Source organism: Meleagris gallopavo, chromosome 1 (assembly GCF_905368555.1).
Source record: "Meleagris gallopavo chromosome 1, MGAL_WU_HG_1.1, whole genome shotgun sequence".
Classification (NCBI taxonomy): Eukaryota; Metazoa; Chordata; class Aves; order Galliformes; family Phasianidae; genus Meleagris; species Meleagris gallopavo.
In genome coordinates this window covers 48240990-48264407 of record NC_139404.1, presented here as the reverse complement: position 1 = coordinate 48264407, position 23418 = coordinate 48240990, and the positions used below count along the sequence as shown (strand labels likewise).

The 23418-nt window shown below is 41.2% G+C and overlaps 2 protein-coding genes and 1 long non-coding RNA gene across 3 annotated transcripts in view; 2 read left to right on the top strand and 1 right to left on the bottom strand.

Annotated features, from left to right (window-relative positions):
• GUCY2C (guanylate cyclase 2C) overlaps positions 1–6433 on the top strand; it is a 43960-nt gene extending 37527 nt beyond the window's left edge. The window contains exons 22-27 of the mRNA XM_010710096.4: positions 738–930; positions 1231–1405; positions 2312–2410; positions 2956–3050; positions 3673–3749; positions 5844–6433. Coding sequence (XP_010708398.1) covers positions 738–930; positions 1231–1405; positions 2312–2410; positions 2956–3050; positions 3673–3749; positions 5844–6018 — 814 coding nt within the window. The 3' untranslated portion in view covers positions 6019–6433. The remainder of the gene's footprint in view (positions 1–737; positions 931–1230; positions 1406–2311; positions 2411–2955; positions 3051–3672; positions 3750–5843) is intronic.
• On the bottom strand, positions 1396–12558 carry LOC146545296 (uncharacterized). Its single transcript, XR_014883549.1, has 3 exons — positions 12248–12558; positions 11686–11764; positions 1396–1545 (listed from the first exon to the last, which is right to left on the bottom strand). It is a non-coding gene; the product is annotated as an uncharacterized LOC146545296 (long non-coding RNA).
• The window catches only part of PLBD1 (phospholipase B domain containing 1), a 36170-nt gene continuing 21643 nt past the window's right edge, over positions 8892–23418 (top strand). The window contains exons 1-2 of the mRNA XM_085224938.1: positions 8892–9050; positions 16985–17204. Of these exons, the coding sequence (XP_085081064.1) occupies positions 8972–9050; positions 16985–17204 (299 nt within the window). The 5' untranslated portion in view covers positions 8892–8971. The remainder of the gene's footprint in view (positions 9051–16984; positions 17205–23418) is intronic.

The following is a 23418-nucleotide window of genomic DNA, read 5'->3' as shown; positions in this document are numbered from 1 at the left end:
AGCCCAGAAAGAAGATGAGAAAATGTGCCTTCCCACCATTAGAATGCACAATTTTGTTCAGTACAAGTCTGTGATGGAGGCTGGTTACTCTCTCCATTTTCCTCAATCACTTGTAGGATATAGCTGGAATCCTAATGATTTACGAAGACTAAATTTTTTCTCCTTGACAGTATAGAGTCAACTATCCTGCAAATTCAGAAGCAGACAGTCTGAAGAGCTGGTGTGACTGTCAAATGTGACAGCAACCTCACTTTAATCTTTTTTTCAATATTAATACAAAAGTGAAGTATTATAATATTATCCCGTTCCAAGATATTCTGAAGTCCCTAGGGCAAAAGGGCGGAGGTACTTACAAGAAGTAAGGGGAGTGACTTATTTGTCACAAATTTCCTTCCCTCGAATCTGATCTTGATAGGCAGGAAAGAAGAGTGAATCACTGAGGTCTCCATTCTCTGGTGGAGATTCAAACCAAAGCAGTACTTGGACCCCTTATCTTCCTCAGCGTCTCTTTATGCAAAGGATTTTGCAAGACTGTAGCGCATTAATTGATTTTAGTACATGTTGAGATCCTTGGTTGAAAGGCATTATGGACATCTTAAATGCTATTACAATGGCAGTTTTCAGCAAATGATTTGATGTTTCCTACCCAGAAAGCAATGATGAGGTTGAGTTGCGTGAGAAAATACTTTTAATGTTAAACACTGTCTTCTGTCTTTCTGCCTTCTCTATTTCCACAGGCCAGTAGTAAAATCTTTGAAGGAGACTGGCCTGGTAGAGCCAGAGTTATTTGAAGAAGTCACTATCTACTTCAGTGACATTGTTGGTTTCACCACGCTCTGCAAATACAGCACCCCTATGGAGGTAGTAGATATGCTGAATGACATCTACAAGAACTTTGATCACATTCTTGACCATCATGATGTTTACAAGGTGATTAGCTCCTCACTTTTGCTCAGTTAATAACCAAGCAATGCAGAAATCTAATAGGCCAAAATTATCTCATTTCAGCTTAGAGCAAATTTTATATACCAGGTGGTCACAGATTCGTTAAGTGAAATGCCATGTACTGTCATACTCATTTACAAAAAGGTGCTAGCTACCTTAAACGAAATAATTCTATTGACTAGAGACCAGGTTTAATCATAAGCAAGAGAATATGAATATAAAACCTTTCTGTTCTCAACTGAGAATGTTCTTTGCATACTGTGATTACTAATTGTGTTTCCACAGGTAGAGACCATTGGTGACGCTTACATGGTGGTGAGTGGTTTACCAAAGAGGAATGGCAACCGACATGCAGTAGACATCTCCATGATGGCTTTGGACATCCTTAGTTTCATAGGATCCTTTGAGCTCCGACACCTGCCTGGTCTCCCCGTTTGGATTCGCATTGGAATTCATTCTGGTACACAATGATGCTAGATCAGCAATGACAGTATAGTTGCCTTATTTTTGAACTTACCAGATCAGATATCCATGGAAGATGTGGGTGGACATCATACACAACTGCTTTCCTTGTGAAAAATCAGGTTGAAAATAATATTCCTGGGGGAAGGTTAACAGAAGTAAATAAACAACTAGTTTGCTCCTGTCTAGTGAAATAGCCCTTATCTATTCATTCATGGCTTAAATCAGTAGTAAGTAAGAGCAACTGTCATTGCTCCTGGTATGATCAATTATAAACTTTCACAGATAATTCCTCCCTAAACAAGATGGAGATCAGCCATGTCCAGACATGCTTGTCTCACCACAGAAAACAAGTCTTTCTCTTACACTTTTGGAGACAAAAGTTCTGATTGCGCCCATGTGGGAATTCATGCTTCAATGAAACCAGAAAAATATTTCTTCCATAAGAGAAACTGCTCAACAGTCTCAAGGGCTTTGGGAAGTCATCTTTCATTTTTGCTTGTTTCAACAATTATCTAAGCAACTGGTGAAGGAGGAACATAACAGTGAAAGCAGCTAGGCACTGAGATACCCCTTGAGGCAATCATATGGAACTCCTCTATAATAAAGCTTATTCTCCATTTCTTTTGCTTCCAAAACTGACAGTAACCGTATTATTTCCTGCACAGAGATTATGTTTAAATGCAATTAATACTGTCCTGTTTTGTTCTAATTAGATTCCGTAAGATACGCAGAGTGAGGCGTGATTTGGAGAGGAATGGGAGATGTCCAGATAGTTCAGTGGTAGAGAGCAATACCATTGCTCCAGTAGGTACTGCAGTGTTTTCTGCAACAGGGAGAGGCACCTTTCAAGCTAGTAGTCTCTTGACCAACCTTTTTTTCATTCTATGAATCCCATTTCTAGGTCCATGTGCGGCTGGTGTGGTAGGAATAAAAATGCCTCGTTACTGTTTGTTTGGAGATACGGTAAACACAGCTTCACGGATGGAATCCACTGGCTTGCGTAAGGATTTAAATTCATCTGTCCATATAATAGGGCCAAAGACTATTGGTTAGTTTGTGACCAAAGTATCTGTTTTCAGCCGAGAACAATTTGCAATCAGCCCACAGATGTTTTAAAGATGTTCTTTGTTCTAATTACCAATTGTTTCACTGCCTTATTGGGCAGTGAAGAATTGTTCCTTGTTCCTGCGCCAGTGCTGGTAACAGGGAGTATATAGGCTGGTTTTTGCTGGCTGAGTTTCTCTGGAAGATGTATTGCTGATGCTTGGGATTTAATTTACTTTATGAATGTTGGATTTCAGTTCAAGCTATAATTGTATTGCAGCTTTGTTGTGTAAATATGTTGACTATATACTTTAAGTTGTAGCAATTACTTCTTCAACTACACCATTAGGGACCTTTGCCAAGAGCCGACATCTTCCTTCTGCCCAGTGTCTTCATATGGCTATTCTCTTTGTGCAATTCTTCCCAAATACTCTCTTTCCTTTTGGCATATAAACACTACAGATACATTTTCAAATTGAGCTTTCATTGTCTATTTCTTAGCTTTAAGGATTCATGTGAGTGGTTCCACGGTTGCCATCCTGAAAAGAACAGATTGTCGATTCCAGTATGAAATGAGAGGAGAAACATACTTGAAGGTAACCTTTACCATGCACATACACAGTGAAAAGGAATAGTATAAAGGCACTATATATATATATATAGCTTAGAGTACCCTGCAGCTTAATTAACAGCAAGGAAACAAGGGTCACAGATCAACCATAATCTCTAGTTGTTGAAGACACTTCCATAACGTTGATGAAGGCAATCAAAAGCTGCCCAAGTGAAAAAATAAATAACATAAAGATGAAGAGAATAAATGAAACATATGACTGAAAGTTATAGAGTAATAGTAATGCTGAATTGGGCTGATGGAAGAGAAGCTGAATCTATTGTTAATTTGCTCTTGCTCTGATATCTGACTGTCCACCTACATACGTATTTATTTCAGTCTATGTAAGTTGGTACTGATGTCTGTACTTGGGAGCTGATAGCAGGTAGCACAGCTCACCTCTCTCATGGTTTCAGGTCATAGAACAAGCGAATGTTCGGCTGTATCTCACCCATTATTTTTTTTTCCACATCCGATTTTTAATCCTTTGCTGTAAGCAAAGGCAAACACAGCAATGTGCAATATAGAATTATTTAAGTAAATGAACGATAGGAAATTGCAGTCTAATCCCTAAATTGTGCTTTCTCTTCTTTGTGATGACCGTTTAGGGCAGAGGGACTGAGATTACATATTGGCTGACGGGTACTGAAGACAAGGAATATAATCTCCCAACACCTCCTTCAGTGTAAGCTGTTTTTTATACATGGAAAGGAAAGAGAAATTTGCAGTCTTTGAACTTTAGACTTAACCATTCTTCTTCAGAGTTTGAGGATATAAGCATGTAAATATTCATGACAGTATTAGGTTTGGGACTATGCATGTGCTGCAAGTTGTTTGTATGCTTAACAGGTTCATTTCATTGGAAGGGTAATAAGACTTATAGGACAACTTGCTGATGTGATAAATGTTGGAGATGGACATACAAATTAAAAATACTAGTATTTCCTACAATATGACAGCATTTGTTTTGTAGATATATGTATACAAGTGATGCACAATGCAATTACTCACCACTTGCTGACTGATATCCTGAGCAGCGATTGCCCTCATGGCTTACTTCCCATAGTTTTAGAGTTTTCACGTAACACTATGTAGTATGGGATATCCCTTTGGACAGTTTAGGGCAGCTGTCCTGGTTCTGTCTCCTCTCAGCATCTTGTGCCTCCTCAGTCCCCTTGCTGACAGGGCAGTATGAGAAGCTGAAAAACTGGAATGTCCTTGTCTCTGTATGGCACTGCACAGCAACAACTAAAGTCAGTGTGTTATCAATATTGTTTTTTTTCCCGAAGTCAAAACACAGTATCATAGCAGACAGAATGAAGAAAATCAACTCTGTCCCAGCTGAAACCAGGACAATTCCCCAAAACTTTAACCTTAATTGTACCTGCGTGCCACACTACACACTACAGCTAGAGGATAACTGCAACTCTCTAATATCATGTTATTTTGAGCAGGATTTTGAATAGTATCCTGTTAGAAGAGGCAGACAAAGCAACTGTAGTATTGCACAGGCACAAATTGTTTAGAAATTGAACAAAATTTTACTTCTTAACATGTTATAGTATATCTAGCAAGAGAAAAAGAAGAGGCTGATGTATTGGAACTGAGCTGCAATTTGCATTAATACTAAATAAAATATAATAATAGTGGGAATATTGTTTTTGAGAAATATTGCAAAATTGAAGTCAGGATGACTATCTTCATTTCATCAATATTTGGCATATGAGTACTGCATTTTTTCCTGTTAACTCACTAGAAGATGGAATTTCTCCACTTTCTATTCTTGTGTACAGTCACTTCACCAAACAGGGACTTGCTGCTATTTGCTTTGAAATAACAGTGTTTTAGTACAACTTGAAGCAATTATATTGCAAATTGTACTTTGCTGTACTTTGCTGAATACACTGGGATCTATTAGTGGTGAAAGGCATAAGTACATAACCTTATCTCCTGCCCATTTATTCCTATCTACCTAAAAGAAAAGAGATAACTAAGAGAAAAAGAAAGTTTTTTCCAAGACATTTTCAAAACAGAAATAATCAAGCTTTTAATCTACTACAGAATCTCATAAACTTAGCTTTATTTAATGGCATTTCAAGTGTTTGTTGCTGTGCTCAGCAGGAAACACTGTCAGGCCTGTTTACCTCGTACAACTCTTTGTTATCTCAGAACTCCTTTTCTGAATTAAAATGATCAGTTGAGACTATGAGAATGATTGAATTGGCAGTTGTTCTGAAATTCAACTATTGAAAATACCTCTTGAGCTGGATCACTGTACTCAGTGATGTTTTTGTTTTCTCTTCCGCATGATAGGCTGTCTCACAGAATTGCCCCTTAAAAAGTCTCATATGAAGGGTACTATAGTAAAAACCAGGCAGACTGCAAAAGTTTATGAAAAAGTAGCAGTTCTGTTACTGAAGATCACCTGAAGCTGAGTAGTGGAAGTACTGGTACAAATAATGGTGTTGAGAAATAGAATCTGATTTAATTGGGAGCTGATTTAATTGATGTTTTCTTTTTCGTGCAAGTGACGCTAAATTTATTTTAGCTAATGACACTTCTACAAATCTCTGTAATCAGTGCTATACAGAAAAATTGCATGTGATTCCTCAGTTATATTCCCAAAGCAAAAACCTGGATCTAAAACCTTTATCTCAGAAGTGTGTGAATGACATCAATTAAGTGTGGGATAGAAATGTTCAAAAAACATTGGAGATCGAGGGATCACTAAAAGCATGTCAGTCTGTGACCTTTTTTTTTTATGTCCTTTTGCTTTCAGGGAGAATCAGCAGCAGTTAAAAGATGACATAGCAGATATGATAACCAAAATTCTTCAGAAAAGAGAAACCGAGGGTTTCAGGAGCAGAGAGATTAAACGAGTAGCAAGCTATAGAACAGGTACCCTGGAATACTTGCAGCTGGCCAGCACAGAGAATTCTGCTACATATCTTTAAGACTGGATGAGTCAAAAACCTACAGCGGCTCCCAGGAGTACCTCATATAAAGGCTGGAAGTTTATGTTCTCAGCTGGAGGAGAAAGAAAATACCTTTCAAGGCAATCTTTCTACCAGTCAACTTGCTAGTAGTACATCAAACCTCTCTTCACTGTCATGTCCAAATTGTTAGATGACTTCAGCAGGGGGCATGCAATCTGATTCGAGAGGAATGAGACCTGAGGATACCTTATCTGTTCTGGTTTGTTTTTTAAAGGTGATAGCCTGTTCAATAATTCACTTCTGAAATATTCACAGCATAGCCTTAATTTCTTATGATTTTCAAATGTTGTATTTAATTTGTAATTTTTATTTCAAGAAAGCTTTGCTGTAATATATTTGAATATAACATTAAACATACTGTGTAAGTCCTGGATTTTTGCCTTTTTTTTTTTTTTTTCCCTGCAGTTTTCCCCTGTCTCCCACATTTTGTTAACCAAGTTGTCTTTCTTAAGCATTTCCATTTTTCACCTTGGGAGATAACTCTAGAATCTGTATGGTTTCTAAAGCTTATCTGAATGTCTTAATTCTGAAAAATCAAACTGCAAATCTTGCATAGCAGACCCTTTCATATCTTTCCTCCACTTCTGTTTATGCCTCCAAACCAGAAGTGCAACAGAAATGAAGAAAACAAACTTCTCCATGTTTTTTAAACCTCTGGAAGTTTCAATTCAACTTTTGGATGAAGTTTCACAACCAGGCAGATCTCACATTTTGCTGAGATGACTCACTCATGAACTGAAACATGGCATTTATTAATAATCACATTTTAAAAGTAGCCAAAGAACAGGGGGTGCATGTAGAAGAAAATCAACATTCCCACAAAGTAGTGAGCAGAATTTTTGCAAAAGGTTTTTGCGCACTGATGGCTTTCAAAGCAGAGCTACTTCTTTCAACAGCTGTCAAATACTGGTCAGTATTCAAACTGTACACTTCAGTATATAATTTTCCCCCAAACCATTTTATGGTTTTGAACAGCAATTTTGTCCAAGGAAACAATCTTCAAAAGAGCAAGCCAGTCGCCTGTGTTTTGCCTTTGTCAACCTCAGTTTGCTTTTTGCAAACTCACAAAAAGCTCCACACCAAAAATAAAACTCAACAGAACAACCAAAGTGTAAATGTACAAACTATAAAATTAAATCAGGTTATGCTGTAGGGCTTCTAATGTTGCTTGATGAATGTAAATTTCTACAGACGGGGATACATTATAGGCAGAAATAGCAGACAGCCTGTAACCAACAGCTACCAATTTCAGATTCTGTGTTAGCAGTCTTTAACTTGGGCTGGCACTAACAACATACCACTACCTTTCCCATTTTTGTACTAATGGAATAGCTCATTGGGATGAAGACAGAAAAAAATGAATGGTATTCTAAAACTGGTATGCACTGAAAAGAATATCAGTACAGTAGAAAACCATGAAGCCAGCATGCCTGCTATTTCCTGGCCCAAGATGCCAATCAAGAAGCTTCGTCTCCATGTCTACATTCCTTGGTGAGGTGATACTTGGCACCACAAGTCTATTCTGGTTGCTATATCTGATACACTCAGCAAATGCAGCTATACTGCAGCGACAAATATTGGACTCTTCCAGCATGAAGACAACTCCTGATTTCTTAAGCGGAGTTGTTCTGCTCTTTGTAAGTCTGTTTTTAAAGACGAGCTACATGGGTTCCATCCATGATGCTCCTGAGATATGAATTATTTAGCAAGTATCTGCAGACACTGGGATAGTTCATTTAGACACTATCTAGTTTTCAGTAGGTCTTTCCTGCACTCTTCAGATCATAAATCCCATGTAATTCTTTGCAGATAAATAACTGACTTTTTTGGCATGTTTGTTTTCCACGTGGTTCTTGTGTATTTCTGTCACCCATACATCACAACTACTCTTTAAAAAATTTTTCACCTACTTTCTAGTTTGAATCTGTCTTAGATTTGATATCTTATCATTGCATTTTGTTATTTAATGTTGGATTAAAGAGCCCTCTGCCATCAGAAATCTGTCACCGAAACATACAATGGTTGGGTTGGAGGTGACCTGCTGCCCAGGCTGTCCCACCCCGTAATGTGGGCAGGGCTGCCCCCCATCAGCTCAGGCTGCCCAGGGCCCTATCCAACCTGGCCTTGAACCTCCAGGGATGGGGCACCCACAGGGAATGGCTATAGTTGTAAACCCTAAGGAAAGTATTCTCTCTTGTTCTTTTTCTGCAGGGAAATGCACAGTAGTTTGCCTTAACAGGGCTAAAAGATGCCCTTCTTCTTTGTAGAAGATGTGGTTTGACAAGACACGATGTAACTCCTGTTGCTTTACTGGAGCTTTCTCTGGCAAATCCCGGAGGTCAGTCATGCTCGGTCAGCGCGGGGGCCTGACAGGGTCCAGCCTGGGGCTGCCCCACCATGGCATTGTGCCACTCGAGGCTGGTCAGTGTGGAAAGGAGGCCTGAGCTTGCCTTGCAGTGAACCCCAGCTCCCGGCTTGGCTTTGGGGTTTCTGTAAACAAATTCTGTGCCCTGAAAGGCACAGAGAGAGACATCCAGGTCTCAGCCCGACACCTTCCACCGTCCCCTCCAGCGGGCTGCGGGACAGCGGGCCTGGAGGGCAGCGTAGGTGCCAAGGCCTCGAGGCAGCTGGACAAGGGGAGTCCCTGCGACCCCCGCGAGCCCCGGGACCACCACGAGTCGACTTAGGAGGGGGCAGAGCAGGGCGACGAGCAACCGTCGCTTCCTGGGAGAGGAGAGGACGGCGAGCTGCGGGGGTTACCATCGTCCCGGTGGGGCCACCCCCAGCACGGGGGCGCTGGGGCGGGCACCGGAGGAGGCGGGGGCAGCGGCGAGACCTGCCCCGAGCGAGGGAACTTCTTAAAGTCCCGCCGCCTCCTAGTGCCCAGAGGAGAGTCGTGGGAGTGAGCAGCATGGCCCGGCTCGGCGGCGGCCCGCTGTGCTGCTGCTGGGGGCTCGTCCTCCTATGGGCGGTGGCGGGGGGCCGAGCAGGTGAGGCGGGCGGCTCTCGAGGGGCGGCGGAGGGGTCTCGCCCCGGAGCCTTCGCGTCGGGGCGGGCGGGGTACTGCGGGGCTGCCTGGCGGCCGGGGGCGCTGTCCCAGCCCGTCTACCGAGCAGCCGCCGCGCCTCGTGTGGTTGTGAGGGACGGCCGTGACGCCCGGGAGGCGGCTGCGAGGGTAAATGCTTTGCTCAGAAGGCGGTGAGACGATGGCACAGCTGTCCAGAGTGCTGTGGGTGCCCCATCCCTGGAGGTTCGAGGCTAGGTTGGATGGGGCCCTGGGCAGCCTGAGCTGGGGGTGGCAGCCCTGCTCACGGCACGGGGTTGGGGCTGGGTGGGCTTTGAGATCCTTTCTGATCTAAGCCATTCTGTGATACTGTGAAGTCTTCTACGAGGTTCCTGGTTCACTTATTAATTGCTTACAGAACAAGGGAAAATTCAGGTGACAGTTGTTTTAACATACCTGCGTTGTTACAAGCGTCTCATTTTGTGGACAGTCCTATCTCATCTTGCAAACTTGTTTTTCAAACCTTTTCAAACCTTAATGTTGAACCTAACGATTAACTGGGCCAAGTGCAACGTGTTGCACTTGGGTTGGGGTAATCCCTGATACATATGCAGACTGAAGAGAACTCATCAGGGATAGTGGTGCAGAGAAGGAATTGGGGGTCTGGATGGGTGAAAAGCTGGACACGAGCCAGAAGTGCGTGCTTGTGACCTGGAAGGCCACCAGCAGGGAGAGAGAGGGGATTGTTCCCATCTGCTCTGTCTTTGTAAGGCCTCATCTGGAGTACAGCACAGGAAAGATGTGGAGCTGTTGGAGTGGGTTGAGAAGAGGTCACGAAGATGCTCAGAGGGCTGGAGCACCTTTCCTATGAAGACAGGCTGAGGGAGCTGGGCTTATTCAGTATGGAGAAGAGAAGGCTGCAGGGAGACCTCACTGTGGCCTTCCAGTACTTGAAGGGAGCTTATTAATGGGAGGACTGACTTTTTACATGGGCAGATAGTGATAAGACATGGGGGAGACAGTTTTAGGCTATAGGAGGAGAGAGGAGGAAATTATTTACCCAGAGAGTGGTGAAGTGCTGGCACAGGCTGCCCAGAAAAGCTCAGTCTGAGTCCCTGGAGATTCAAGGCCAGGTTGGATGGGGCAGCTTGAGCTTGGGGGTGGCAGCCCTGCCTATGGCATTGGCTGGGACTCGGTGGGCTTTGTGGTCCCTTCTGACCTAAACTATTTTATGATTCTGTGAAATTGCAAAAACTTTCATTACTGTATTAGCAGGACTTAACGAAGAATCAACCATGGAGCATGCAGAAAGAAGTGAAAGGAAGTTTAGGGTATAAAGTAGTTTAAGCTAATAGCTTACTGATTCCTCACATCATAGTTGAAGTAGACAAATAGAAGACTGTTAAGCAGTATTTGGAAGTGCCTTTGGGCTATTTAATAGAGCTAATTTATATTTCAACATTGTGAATTTTCTGTGTTTTTTTTTTTTTTCCCTAAATTTGTTCGTTGTTCATTAGTATTTTGAACTCCTTGAGGATTCTTATTGTGCAATTTGGAAAATGTTTTGGGAGAATGTTCTCCGGTAAAAATCACTGAAAATTAGGGACTAACATTAGTAAACTACTTGTGAAGCAGCTGCCTTTGCTTCTTCTGTGGATGATGTATGCTGGGGACCTACAGTTTTGGCAAGTAGCATGCTTGTGAATGTGAAAACCACACAAAATTGAAACTCCTAAATCACGATTGACACATTTCAGCATTGCCTGTTTTTCTCCAGAAAGCAAAAAATGGGGGATTAGGCTTCAAATAATGATAGGCTTGTTGGAGGCAAATTGAAAAATTACTTAAAATGTATAAGGAAATAGGATTAATTAAGTCTGGTAGAATAGAAAACACAAATAACTTCTGTTCAAGAGGAACAAGAATGCATTTAGTTCTTTAATTGAAAATTACTGGCTTTCATGTTAAGTGCCTGTGTGGTTTAAGCTAATCTCTAAAGAAATCCTGAAGTACTTAATGTTCATTTTGTAATGAATTCTGGTCGTAACTGTAGTGTGAAATCTCACTTATACTTCAGAGGTGTACAACCTTTCTAAACAGTTAGGAGCTGGTTCTAAAATTTCTTTGGGAAAATAGGGCAAATTCTATCAAATTACAAAGTTGAACTGAAATATCAGATGCTTCTTATTATGGTTGACCTGATACATGGGATGAACAATGAACTGAACATTAGTTGTAGGACAGGCTGTATTAATAAAGGGGAGATGTGAAACTCTGCTTTATTTTAATGGCTCCAGGTTGTGCAAAAATTGTTTTCAGTGAAGCAGAAAAAGGAAAGTGAATGGGTGGAATCTAGTAAGTACATCTTAATACTTCTACCAAAAAAAAAAAAAAAAAAAAAATTCCTCACCTTTCAAAAGCAGGAAAAAAAAACAAAGCAGCTTGTGAAATAGAGATAAAAATTAATAGCTGAGGAACCCACTGCTTTTCCTACTCTGACTTGTTTAGTTAGATTAACCTGAAATGCATGAAATGGTTGAAAATATTCCCAGTGCTTCCTCTGTTGCTTGTGAGTGGGCTTGTTGCTTAAACTAAGGACAAACGTGAATGTTAAATCTGACCTCCAAACCTTGTAGCTGTTCCACTTGCAGGAAAGAGGGAGTTCTCTTATTTTCAGTCCAGTAGGCTGTCCGGATGTATCTATGTTTTAAAAACAAAAGCATAAGAAAAAACATCTATTGAATATTTATTTCTTAAAAAACTCTATTGCTATTCTTAAGGTATGTCAGGTGCTATTTCTGTAGTACTAATTTATTTAGTAAATATAAGAGATAGTTATTAAATAGTGCATGTTAGATGCTCTTGGGCCATCTTGCTGTATTGTTCTTTTTTTTGTCTGTCCATCCTGTTCTTTCACTACACATTACTGCTAGGTACCATTGTTTCCTAGCCACACTTGAAATATATTCCACTTTTCTTCCATCTTGTCCATTTTTCAGGGTATAATCTTGGCAAAAGGCAGATACTTCTCACATGGTGAAGAAATTCCAGTTCTCTGCCAACTGTAGTCCTGTTTTTGGATCTTTATTTGTCAAAAGCATCAATATGTCTATAAGAACAGGCAGCTTCAGGAAGGGTTCTTCCCAGTTCCTGCTGCCTGCAGACAGGAGAAGGAACACTTACTTATTTACATATTTGTTCTGTCACTGCTCTTCTGCACTTCTGTCCCTCATTTTGCAGTGCACTGGAAGCTGTGGTGGGGCTGCGTGTTGCTGATGTTACACAGACAGTTCTGGCTCAGTTGACCTGCCCTTCTAGTGACATTGAGTCATTTGTTGCAGTAAATAGTGTCTGTTTTTGTTTTTTTTTTCTTGGGTTCACCCTACTAAGCAGTACTGATATGGAATTGCCATGAGTTATGAGTCATTTCTGCTCTTCAGAGCTCTGAGAGAAGGCAGTAAGTTGACACTTGTCAGTGTTCTCTGCTACGCAGTGAGTTCTATGATAAAGGGATGATTTCTAGATTCATGGAGATATTGCACTTGATTCATACATAAGGCATTACCAACACAACTGGTGGGATATATTAAGGTCTCTGCCTCACCCTCCCAAAATAAAAATGTTGGCATTATACTAGGGCGAGGTTCATGGTGTTAGAGGACACATAAGGGATTGTTTGGAATTCTGTAGACTGTTCTTAGATATCTGTGTTCTGCTGATAGGTTTTGTTTCTGGATGGTTTTCTTGCTAAAGGTAGAACTGCTTGTTCAGATGAATAAGTTACAGTTGTGACAGAGTGAGTGATAGGAAATGCTTCAATTACATAGAAGTGCAAGCTTAAGTGCACACAAAGTTCAAAGATATGATTTTAGATCCATCTTCGGCAACATAAACCCTTATCTTGTAAATTATAACAGTTACTGTATGATTATACATAAATATCTGTTCCCTGAAGGAGGCATAACAACTTAATCTGAGGGTATTTTGACACACTAGACCAGGCCTATTAGAGTTGCAGAAACTGATATAAAAATGAATGAGCTGACATCAGGTAATGTGTATCTGAGCTGCCAGAAAACCCCAAAAATCAGTAATGGGAAATGGTGCTTTCCAGCATTGTTGTTAAACCACATCTATGGCACGTGGCTCAGTGCTGTTCCCCTGAACGCCTCTGCAGCTTCGTGAAGCTACAGGATGTTATGCTTTCACTTCTCTCCTCTTCCAGTCCTGGTTTTCTCCAGTTAAACTTTCATATTGAGAAGTTAAGGGCAGGGCAAACTCAAGGATAATTTAAAAGTTCATTCTGACTTTTTAAAACAATTCTGAATCTTCATGCTCTGACAGGGAGTAAAACAAAGAAACACGGCCTGCCACATTAGAGTATGTGTGTTCAAGGCACGTGTCTGTCTCTGTTCAGACTGTTCAGGACCCAGCTTTCTCCATTCCCTTTGCTTTTGTGAGCTTTAGTTTTATGAATGGTCTTTGGCAGTCTGTACTGATCAGCTTCATTAGCCTGCACTGCTTTTCATAGATTTTTTCAGTCTGAGTTATTCCTGTGTTTATCCTTAAACTAAAGCAGCAATTAACTATCTTTTAGTAATACATGAGGTAAGGTGAAAACAGAAAACTGATGATGGCTGCTTGAAAAGGTATCCAAGGTCTGTGATGTCTCAGTCCTTTAAATAGCATCAGTACCTGGCAGATGAAAAGCATGTTTTTAAACATAGTGTGCCCAGTCCCTGAAGTGAATTAATCTCTAAATTAGTTCACATAAAATCTCCTATTCATAGAATGGGGGGAGGGGAAGACTTTCTTCAGTACTAAAATGCTGTTTTGGTTTACACTCCCCTGTTTGCATGTGTCTGGTACATTATGAATACTGACAGAGTACTTGGTGGTACAAATCCATAGCTGAAGGCCGTGTACTGTTCAGTGTCTTCATTAATGCTCTGGATGATGGGACACACTACCCTCAGCAAGTTTCCCGATGATACAAAACCAGGAGGGGTGATTGATAGATCAGAGGGATTTTCTTCATCCTTAGGGACCTTAGCAAGATGTAGAAATGATGTGACAAGAACGTCATGAGCTTCAACAAAAGGAAGTGCAAAGTCCTGCAAAGAAGGCTAATAGTATCCTGGACATTTGGCAAGTATTGCCATCAGGTTGAGGAATGTGATTCTTCCCTTCTTAGCACCTTAGCACCTGGAGAGGATGCACCTTAAATACTTTGTCCAGTTCTGGGTCTCCCAGTCCAAGGGAGACCTGGATGTACTGCAGAGTCTGGTGAGGGGTCATAATGAAAGGACTGGAGCTCCTCTCCTGTGAGGAGAGGCCATGCCAGCTGGGACTGTTCAGCCTAGAGAAGGTCAAAGGAGGATCTCATTAACGTCTCTAGATATCTGAATGGAGGGTGCAAGAAGGACAAATCAAGCTATTTTCAGTGGTGCCCAGGGCTGGGACAAGAGGCAGTGTGCACAAACTAGAACACTGGAGGTTCCTTCTGAACACCAGGAAGAGCTTATCTTCTTTACAGGTGCTGAAGCTTTGGCACAGGTTTCCCAGAGAGGTAGTGAATCATAGAATCACAGAATGGCCTGGGTTGAAAAGGACCACAGTGATCATCTAGTTTCAACCCCCTGCTAAGTGCAGGGTCACCAACCACCAGACCAGGCTGCCCAGAGCCACATCCAGCCTGGCCTTCAATGCCTCCAGGGATGAGGCATCCATAACCGCCTTGGGCAACCTGTTCAGTGTATCACCACCCTCTGTGTGAAAAACTTCCTCCTAATATCTAACCTAGACCTCCCCTGTCTCAGTTTAAAACCATTCCCCCTTGTCTTATCACAATCCACCCTCATAAACAGCCGTTCCCCCTCCTGTTTATATGCTCCCTTCAGGTATTGGAAAGCCACAGAGAGGTCCATGTGGAGCTTTCTCTTTTCCAAGCTAAACAATCCCAGTTCCCTCAATCTTTCTTCATAGGAGAGGTGCTCCAGCCCTCTGATCATCTCAGTGGTTCTCCTCTGGACTTGTTCCAAGAACTCTGCATCTTTCTTGTACTGGGGACTCCAGGCAAAGTGGTGTCTCCTCCTTGGGGACATTCAGAAGCCACCTGCCTGTGGGCCTGGATATCTAGCTCTAATTGACCTTGCTTAAGCAAGTGTATTGGTCCAGATGATTTCCAGGGGTCCCCTTCCAAGCTTTCTTATTACGAACACTTTTTACTCTTCTTGCTGGAACCCTGGGAATGAGACTGACTATTCAGCAATCTAGTGAAATAGATTAAAAATGTCTTAAAGAAGCTGATTAACTGCTATGTCCAAAAGTAATTAGTTGGAGAAAGAATTTAGTTCTTGGAAACCTGTTTTGTTCAGGCAGTTCATGGCTCTTCATAAAAACAGCTTTCTAATGAAGAGTACTGAATGAAGTGGGTGCACTTAGTTTGAAGTCAGATGAGCTACTTAATCACAGGCATTTTACTTAAAACTTTTTGGAGAGCATTAGGTATTGTGTTGGCCCTATTGCTTTTTTTCATTTTTTAGCGGTTCCAGTACGAAACATGCATACTAAATATTTTGTGTAAAATTATCCACAATTACTTCTAGCTCTCTGTTTGCAGGTATTGTGGGTGTGATGCACAAAATGAATTGTTGTGAGACGTAGTAACCAAATAGCAATTTGTTGCTATCAACTGGCAGCAGTGGTCAGAAGAATAAAAACATCACCAATTTCCCCGTTGTTTTTATGATCACTTAAAATAGTTCTAGAAACTCTGATTTTCCCACTCTGTCCTTCTGCCTCTCAACTCTCTTCACTTGCATTGCTCTGGTGTAACCAGGTCTGATTTTAGAGAAGGCTGAACATTTAGAGGTTTTTCTGAAAGCTCATTACCTTGCTGTTCGTTCTTCAGTGAAACAGGATTAAAACTCAAATTAATTAATAATGTTCCCTGAACAAAATTCCTGGAAAAATTCTGGAGCAACCTGACACCCTCCTTATCCACCTTTCGTGTTCTTTTAATGCTTGGGTCCATTCTATTCTGGTTGCGTGGTAGGTGTTTTGTGCCTTAAAATGGGTTGCATATGTGTGGTGCTTTGATTTTTCAGCCTGTGATCCATTGAGCTCTGCAGGTTGGGTAGTAGCATCTCCAAGGTTAGCTGCCCAGAAAGTTTGGAGAGAAAAAAAAAAAAAAAGGCAAAACCAACTTTTGCAGCTGTTTGAATCTTTAGATAGAAAACAAGGTCAGCAGTAGCTATAATCATTTGCAGTGGATAAGGCATGACATTTTTAAAGTTGCTTTCAATAAGATTTGTATAGTTTTTCTCTTGGGCCAGATAAGGAAATATTTTTATGATTTATTTTTGTCAAGACTCAGCTGGTTGGAGCTTTATACTAAAAGAGCTGTTGATAATTTCTGAGCAAGTAACATGAAAATATTTATCTGTAAACTGCTGTCCTTGTAAAACTCTAGTTGGTTCTCATACTGCTCCTCAGTATGTTAACCTTAGTGTTGGTCTTCATAGTGGAATCAAACCTGTTGGAAAGCTATCAAAGAACTTTAAAATTGCCTCAGCAATCCACAGTTGGATAGGAAATACTTACACATGCTTTCCTTGTTTTAGTCTTACTTTGCAGCAGCTACTTCAGTAGTTCTCAGTCTACGAATACTGTGAGAGACTTCTGAAAAGGTGGTAGACCAACCCATTCCACTCTATTGTTTAATAACAGCTGCTTGGGACTCTGGAGACATAGGTTTATGTGTGTTGTAACTAGTTCTCTGACCCTCCTAGACCTCTTTAAGAGTCAGTGATATTGAAGTAAAATGATGTTCCTATAATGCTTGTTGCTTTTCAGATGTGTTGCATCACTAATTTCCCTTGTTTTTGTTTTCATTGCCTTCTTTCTTCTTGGCCACAGAAATGCGCTATGCAACTTTGTACTGGAATAAAGCTCAAAAAATACTTCAGGTCAAGAATATACTGGACAGGAGTGGAGATGCATATGGTTTCTACAACAACACTGTACAGAAAACAGGTTGGGGAGTTCTGGAGATCAAAGCAGGCTATGGCCATCAGACCTTAAGCAATGAAGATATCATGTATGCAGCTGGATTTTTGGAAGGCTATCTCACAGCTCCGTAAGTACCTCAGGAAGCTTCTCAACTTACGAGTCTTTCAGTGGATTTATGTGCTAGTGAGTTTTTTATTCATTTTTGTCCTTTCCCTTATATCCTTTCAATTTAAACTAACCATACATTTTTGTGGTAGTGTGCTGTTTTTTTAATTAGTAGCAAGTATGAAGTAAAGCATCATCATCACAGTGTCAAGTTATGGCTCTGCACCCTCTCCTCCTCCTGCAGGCTCTCTTGACACGTCAGTGAGATCGATGAGTACTGCATCTCTGTTACTGCTTAAATAATGTAATCACAGAATAGCACGTGTATAATGAAATGTGTAAGCACTATGTTATAACTAATTACAAAAGAGGCAGTAGAAAGAATGGTTATTTCCTCAGCATACAGGTAGGTGACTGATGAACAGATGAGACAATGATCAGGCAGAGAGAGACAAAGACTGCAGGGCTTCTGTAAGGAGGTTTTTCAGCAAACACTGTCAAAAAATCTACTGAGAAACAGGTGCTGAAACTTTACAATGTGGGAAGTTTGGTCTCTCTTGGTCAAAGTAAAATATGTTGATATACCGATAGACAGATGTGTGTCTAGAAGGGTCATTGAAAACCCTGTGGAGAGAAAATGAGGGACTGAATCTCTCCCCCAGTGTAGATCTGTGAAACAGTGTTTTGTGCTTGTTACAAATTCAGTGAATCCAGAATAGCTTTTTTTTTTTTTTTTTTTTTTTTTAATTCAGAAGAGAAGTTTTTTTCCTTACTAAGCAGGAAGACAGAATTGATGGGAGATAGCTGGAGATACAACTATATTAAGCATATGACACATGGCTTGCTGAACAAGCTTGTTGTTTTTTTTTTTCTTTTGTTTTTTCCTCTATGATCTTAGTCACGGTAAAAGAAAAATTCCCAAGTTCTGTTGTGTGCCTGGGGATTAGCTGGGAGATGCTTATGACAGGTGCTGGCTTCCGCAACTCTAAAACAATTATCCATTAGCTGCATTTAACAGGTCAGCATAGTAGGCTTTTCTGAAAAACAAATGTCTGGTATGACTTTTGAACAAGATATTAGTGTAATGAGTAGTAAGACACTTTAAGATCACTTTAGACTTTGTGGATAGTTCTCTGATCATATCATATGTTATTATAACTCTCTAGTAGGGTCCCTCTCATGGAGGGACATCCATTAGATGGTCTCTGAACAAGATTTACAGTATGAAGGAAACTCAGTTAAACAGTGTTTGTCAATTAAGAAAGCACTTCTGAGGGAAAGAAGAAAGGAGACCTAGAGTACTAAGTGCACAGCATTTAACCCAGGCAGGAAAGAGAATGAAGTACATGAGAGATTTGGTTATATGCTGTTTAGATTATTTTGCATAAGAAGTTACAGCTTTGCACTACTTAGTTTATATAAACTACATGTGGATGTGGGGGAATCGTAGCATTATATGAGAATTTACTCAGTAGATTTTTCTCTAAGGCCTTGTGTACTCATTTTTAAGTCCTTAAGCTTAAGTTTTGTCATACTACATAGACGACCCAATCTGTGCTAAGCCTAATTAGATGGCAAGAAATGTTTTAGGAGCAACAACCCACTTCCTGGTCTCCTTCTGCATCCATAGATCTGCAAGTCTTCCTGGCTGTCCTTTTAAACAGACTTAAGTATATGCCCGTTCCTTTAAAAATGGATTGAGTGTGAAACAGCATCTGCAAAGTCTTTATCTGATGTTTCAGTCTATGCTTAGGTTTAGGGGAGGGAGTGGTGTTCCACGTCCCCTTCCTCTTGGCTACAGATGTTAAGGGAAGCTTCACTGAAGTGAAGGTGCTCACCAGTTACTCTGCTCAAGGCCTCTGCTTTCTCCAGACCAGATGCTTACTACCACTGTTTTCCAGCCTCAACCATTTTTACTGCAAGGCTATGAGCTCCACCAATGACTATAGAGAGGTAGATAAGCAGAAGTTTTACTGAACAGAGGTCTTAGAGTCTGTGGAAATGAGCTTGAGGGTTTGCGTCAAGGAAGAGACTGAAGAAGTAGGGTTTGAGGCTTGGGCTTCTAAGTGAACTGGGGAACTTGAACAGTTTTAAAACAGGTGTGGCAGTGAGTTAAAATGCAAAACTGGATGTGTGTTAAAAGCTTACTCTCACAACTCCATTCCTCCTTCTTTATCTTACTTGGAAAGTGTTGGAATCCTAACTGACATGCAGGCAGATGTTCTTTCCTTGGGGCGGTTACACAAGTCTTTTACAGTGGAACTAGGAAACAGGATCTCTCAGACTGTATCCCTGTTCCATCACACAGCCTGGCATCCAGCTTTTAGGTAGCTTTTTCTAGCACCATCATTACTTCTCATAAAATAACGAGTCTCTAAACACTGTCATTCTGCTTTTGCACGCATTTGTGTCCACAGTAGCTGCACACAGCTCAGCCTTCCCTCTGAAGGCCTTTTCTGTCCTGCTTACAGCAAGGAAGAGTGTAACAAAGTGTTTGACAGTGTTGAAGACTTTATTTCTATCAACTACCACTTAGCTGCCAGAGTGAAGAGCCTTATGGCACCACTGCTGTGGGTGGCTCTGGTACAGCCCTCCAAGGTGAGTATATGAGGTATGCTTGCTAATTGAAGTGTCCTGTAGCATATTGTTTCTTTAGTCTGGACAACTAACTCCAAGGTCTCATCTGTCACACATCCATTTATGGCAGTGACTCCACAAAGCAGAAATGACCCAAGGTGCGTCTTTGTGGGAGCCCTGAAGTCCTACCAGGAAGCACTCTGATCTCATTGTGTTGTATTAATAGGAAGGATACATTGCAAGCCTAATCCAGGTTGAAGTACAGGTTCCTGCAGAAGCTGTCAGCTCCAGTTTGACAGTGGCTGCAGTTTGGAAACCTTCAGGAATTCTCAGCTAGCCCAGTTCTTTCATTACACTTAGGGTATGAAGGAAGGTTTCTAGACTCAGCTGGGCCTTATGTATGCCTAAGAGTGACAAAAATTTCTCTCAAGTGTATGTTTTGTCTTTTTTAGGAACCCAAGGAGAATGTAATAAAAATGGATTTAAAAAAAAAAAAAAAAAAAAAAGACATGCTGGGATGGTATGATCTCAAATTACTGGGGAGGAATTCAACTCAGCTCTTGTTTTGTAGGTCTGTGGTATAAAAACAATAGCTAAGCTATACCATCTACCAGTGAACATGATTCATCTTTCTAGAATAGTCACCTGATTCAGATAGTGACTGTCCATTTTGAAAATAGTTAGGGGCAGGATAAATCTAATTCTTGTATCTGGAGAGCCAGACATTTGTTTTTATCCCTAGTCTCAGGTCTCTCTGTAAGATCCAGTCCTATTGTCCAGCTAAAGTTTTTTGCTGTGGTTTTCTTGGATATGAATTCTCTTCCCCCATTACAGAGATGTTACTGAGGCATGCTTTACTCAAGCAATGGCAGAGCACATCCAGATCAGTTACATTCAGTGCATGCTATTACTCAGTTCCAACTGAGACATGCCAGCTGTCTCAGAGCAGTATTTAAATTTGAAGCAACATTAATTGTACTCTTTTCTGATATAACCTCAGCTGACCTGAGTCCTGTCATCTTCCTCTCTAATTTGAGGAAGTATAGCTCTGCTTTGCTGTTTTTGGACTTTGAATTCTTGTCCCAGCTTTATAATTGCCTTGTTTTTGACTTAGATACAGCTGCAAAGCCTTATGTTATTGTAACGATCCAATTTGCTTCAGAAGGTAATTCTCTTACAAAACTTTCAGGCCTTGCGTATAGAAGCTTTGTTAGAAGGGAATAAAAAATGCAAAAAAACAACCAAACAAAAAAAACCCCAAACGATAACACAGGGCATCTAAGGGGAAAAGAGTCTCAAAAACCTTGTGCATTAATAAAAAATAAATAAATTATCCCAGGAATCATCTGGCCTCTTAGTATATGCAAGAAGGAGGCCCGTTAAGGAAGCTGGTTTTACTCCTCTGGTTCTGAACAAATCCACTCTGTATCAATTATCACAGCCTAACAATACTACTGCTGTAAAATCTGCCTTGTGTTGCATAACTTTTGAGAGCTCCAAATGAAGGAGAGTTATGGCTCATGGTTGAGCCTGGAAGCCTGGTCATCTATCCTGGCCCAGGCAGTGGTCAGAGCAACATCCTTGTTGTTTCTGTCCTCTTAATCTGGTTCTTGTCCCTAAGACTATCTGTTAGATGGATTGTCTCCTGCTATGTTTCCCTTTTCTAGTGCCATCAGGGATCAGGTTTGCATGGCATATGTTATGCAATGATTTCCTTACTAAACTTGCTTGGGATTTTTATTTGCCTAATTTGTTGGGACTGCAGAGATACAGAATATTAATCTGGCTCTACAACTTTCTTGTCCGCTTCAAGAAAGGGGTAGGAATTAGGGCGTGTAGTCTGGGAGGAGAACAGAGAGCTCTAGAACTAAAATTGATACTACAGCTGGAGTTCCGTAGAAAGTGTGATGGTATAAGGCTGCTGAGTACTTCTTTATTTCATCTTAACTCCTTCCGCATATCCAACTCCTCTCACTTGCACCTACCCAGACATTCAAGCTTTTTCATATTGATTCATTTACTAAGATAGAATCATAGAACCATTAAGGTTGGAAAGACTACTAAAATCTTCTAGTCCAACTGTCAACTCATCACCACCATGCTTCTAAAACACGTCACTTAATGCCACATACACCCTTTTCTTGGAAGCCTCCATGGATGCCACCTTCTCTGGGCAGCCTGTTTCAATGCATCACCGCTCTTTCAAATAAATTTTTCCTAGTATCCAACCTGAACCTCCTCTGGGGCAACTTGAGGCCATCACCTCTCATCATATCCCTGTTACCTGCATGAAGAAGCTGACCTCCAACTCATCACAACCTCCCTTCAGGTTGTAGAGAGCAATAAAGCCTCCCCTGAGTCTCCTCCAGACTGGACAGTCCTAGTTCCGTCAGCTGCTCCCCATCAGATGTGTGCTCCAGACCCTTCACAGCTTTGTTGCCTTCTCTGGATGTGCTCCCAGGCTTTCAATGTCTTTCTTGTAGTGAGGGGCCCAAAAGTGAACACAGCACTTGAGGTGTGGCCTCAAAAGAGCCTGGTACAGGGGCTTACCTCCCTGCTCCAGCTGGCTGCATTATTTCTGATACAAGCCAGGATGCGTTTGGCCTTCTTGGCCACCTGGACAAACAATTGCCTCATGGTCACCCAGCTGTCAGCTAACAACCCCAGGTCCTTTTCCTTGGTGCAGCTTTTCAGCCACTCTGCCCCAAGTTTGTAGTGCTGCATGGGGCTGTTGTGACCAAAGTGCAGCACCCGGCACTTGGTCATGTTGAACTTCATCCCGCTGACTCAGCCCAGAGATCCAGCCTTCCAGGTCCCTCTGTAGGGCCTTCCTAACGTCAGGCAGATCGACACTTCCTTCCAACTTAGTTGTCTTCTGCAAACTTACTGAGGGTATGCTCAGTCCCCTCAAGCTTTCTTATCGTACCACTTCGGTCTACATAAAAGCTAGAAAATCAATTTACATTTTTTTGCTGGGTGAGTGTTTTACCTGAATGTGTGCAGAACAATTAGATTGAGTGATCAGAAGGGTACCAGAAGTGACATAAACAGCAGGGTCATGCAGTCAAAAGCAGCTGAGAATGGGGCAAGGGACAAAAAGAAGGTCAGTAAATCATATCTTTAATTATCAACAAACCATTCAGTCATCTCTGGCTGCATTCTCTAATTATGGCCTCTAATTATGCTGTGAGAGAAATTGGAGAAAAAGAGTACCTGTCTGCACAGCTTCCAGAGGGAGTTGCCCTTCAGAGTTTTAGTACAGAGAATATTGTTGTGCTGGCATGTGCTTTCCTTGAGGCTAGTGCCTGTTTCTTAGTTCTGTTTTCTCTTGGATCTTAGTAGGAGCTAAGTTCATCATTCTACTGATGACTAATGTAGTTCCACCAACTCCAGACTTCAGCAAAATAATTTCCTGTTGACTTATACTTAGAACTAAATATTCCTCCCTACACTTTTTACACTTTTTTTTTTTTTTTTATCTCAGTGGCTGAGAAAGCGTTAGTTCAGTCTGCACAACATGAAGAAATGTTGATGGGAGAAAAATTAAAGGAATGAAAAGATTCAAAGGATCAGATGCATGAACTGGGCAACTACACTTGACCTAAACTTGAAGTGTGACTTTTAACTCATGGACTCCTGAATTCTTTTTGGCAGTTAAT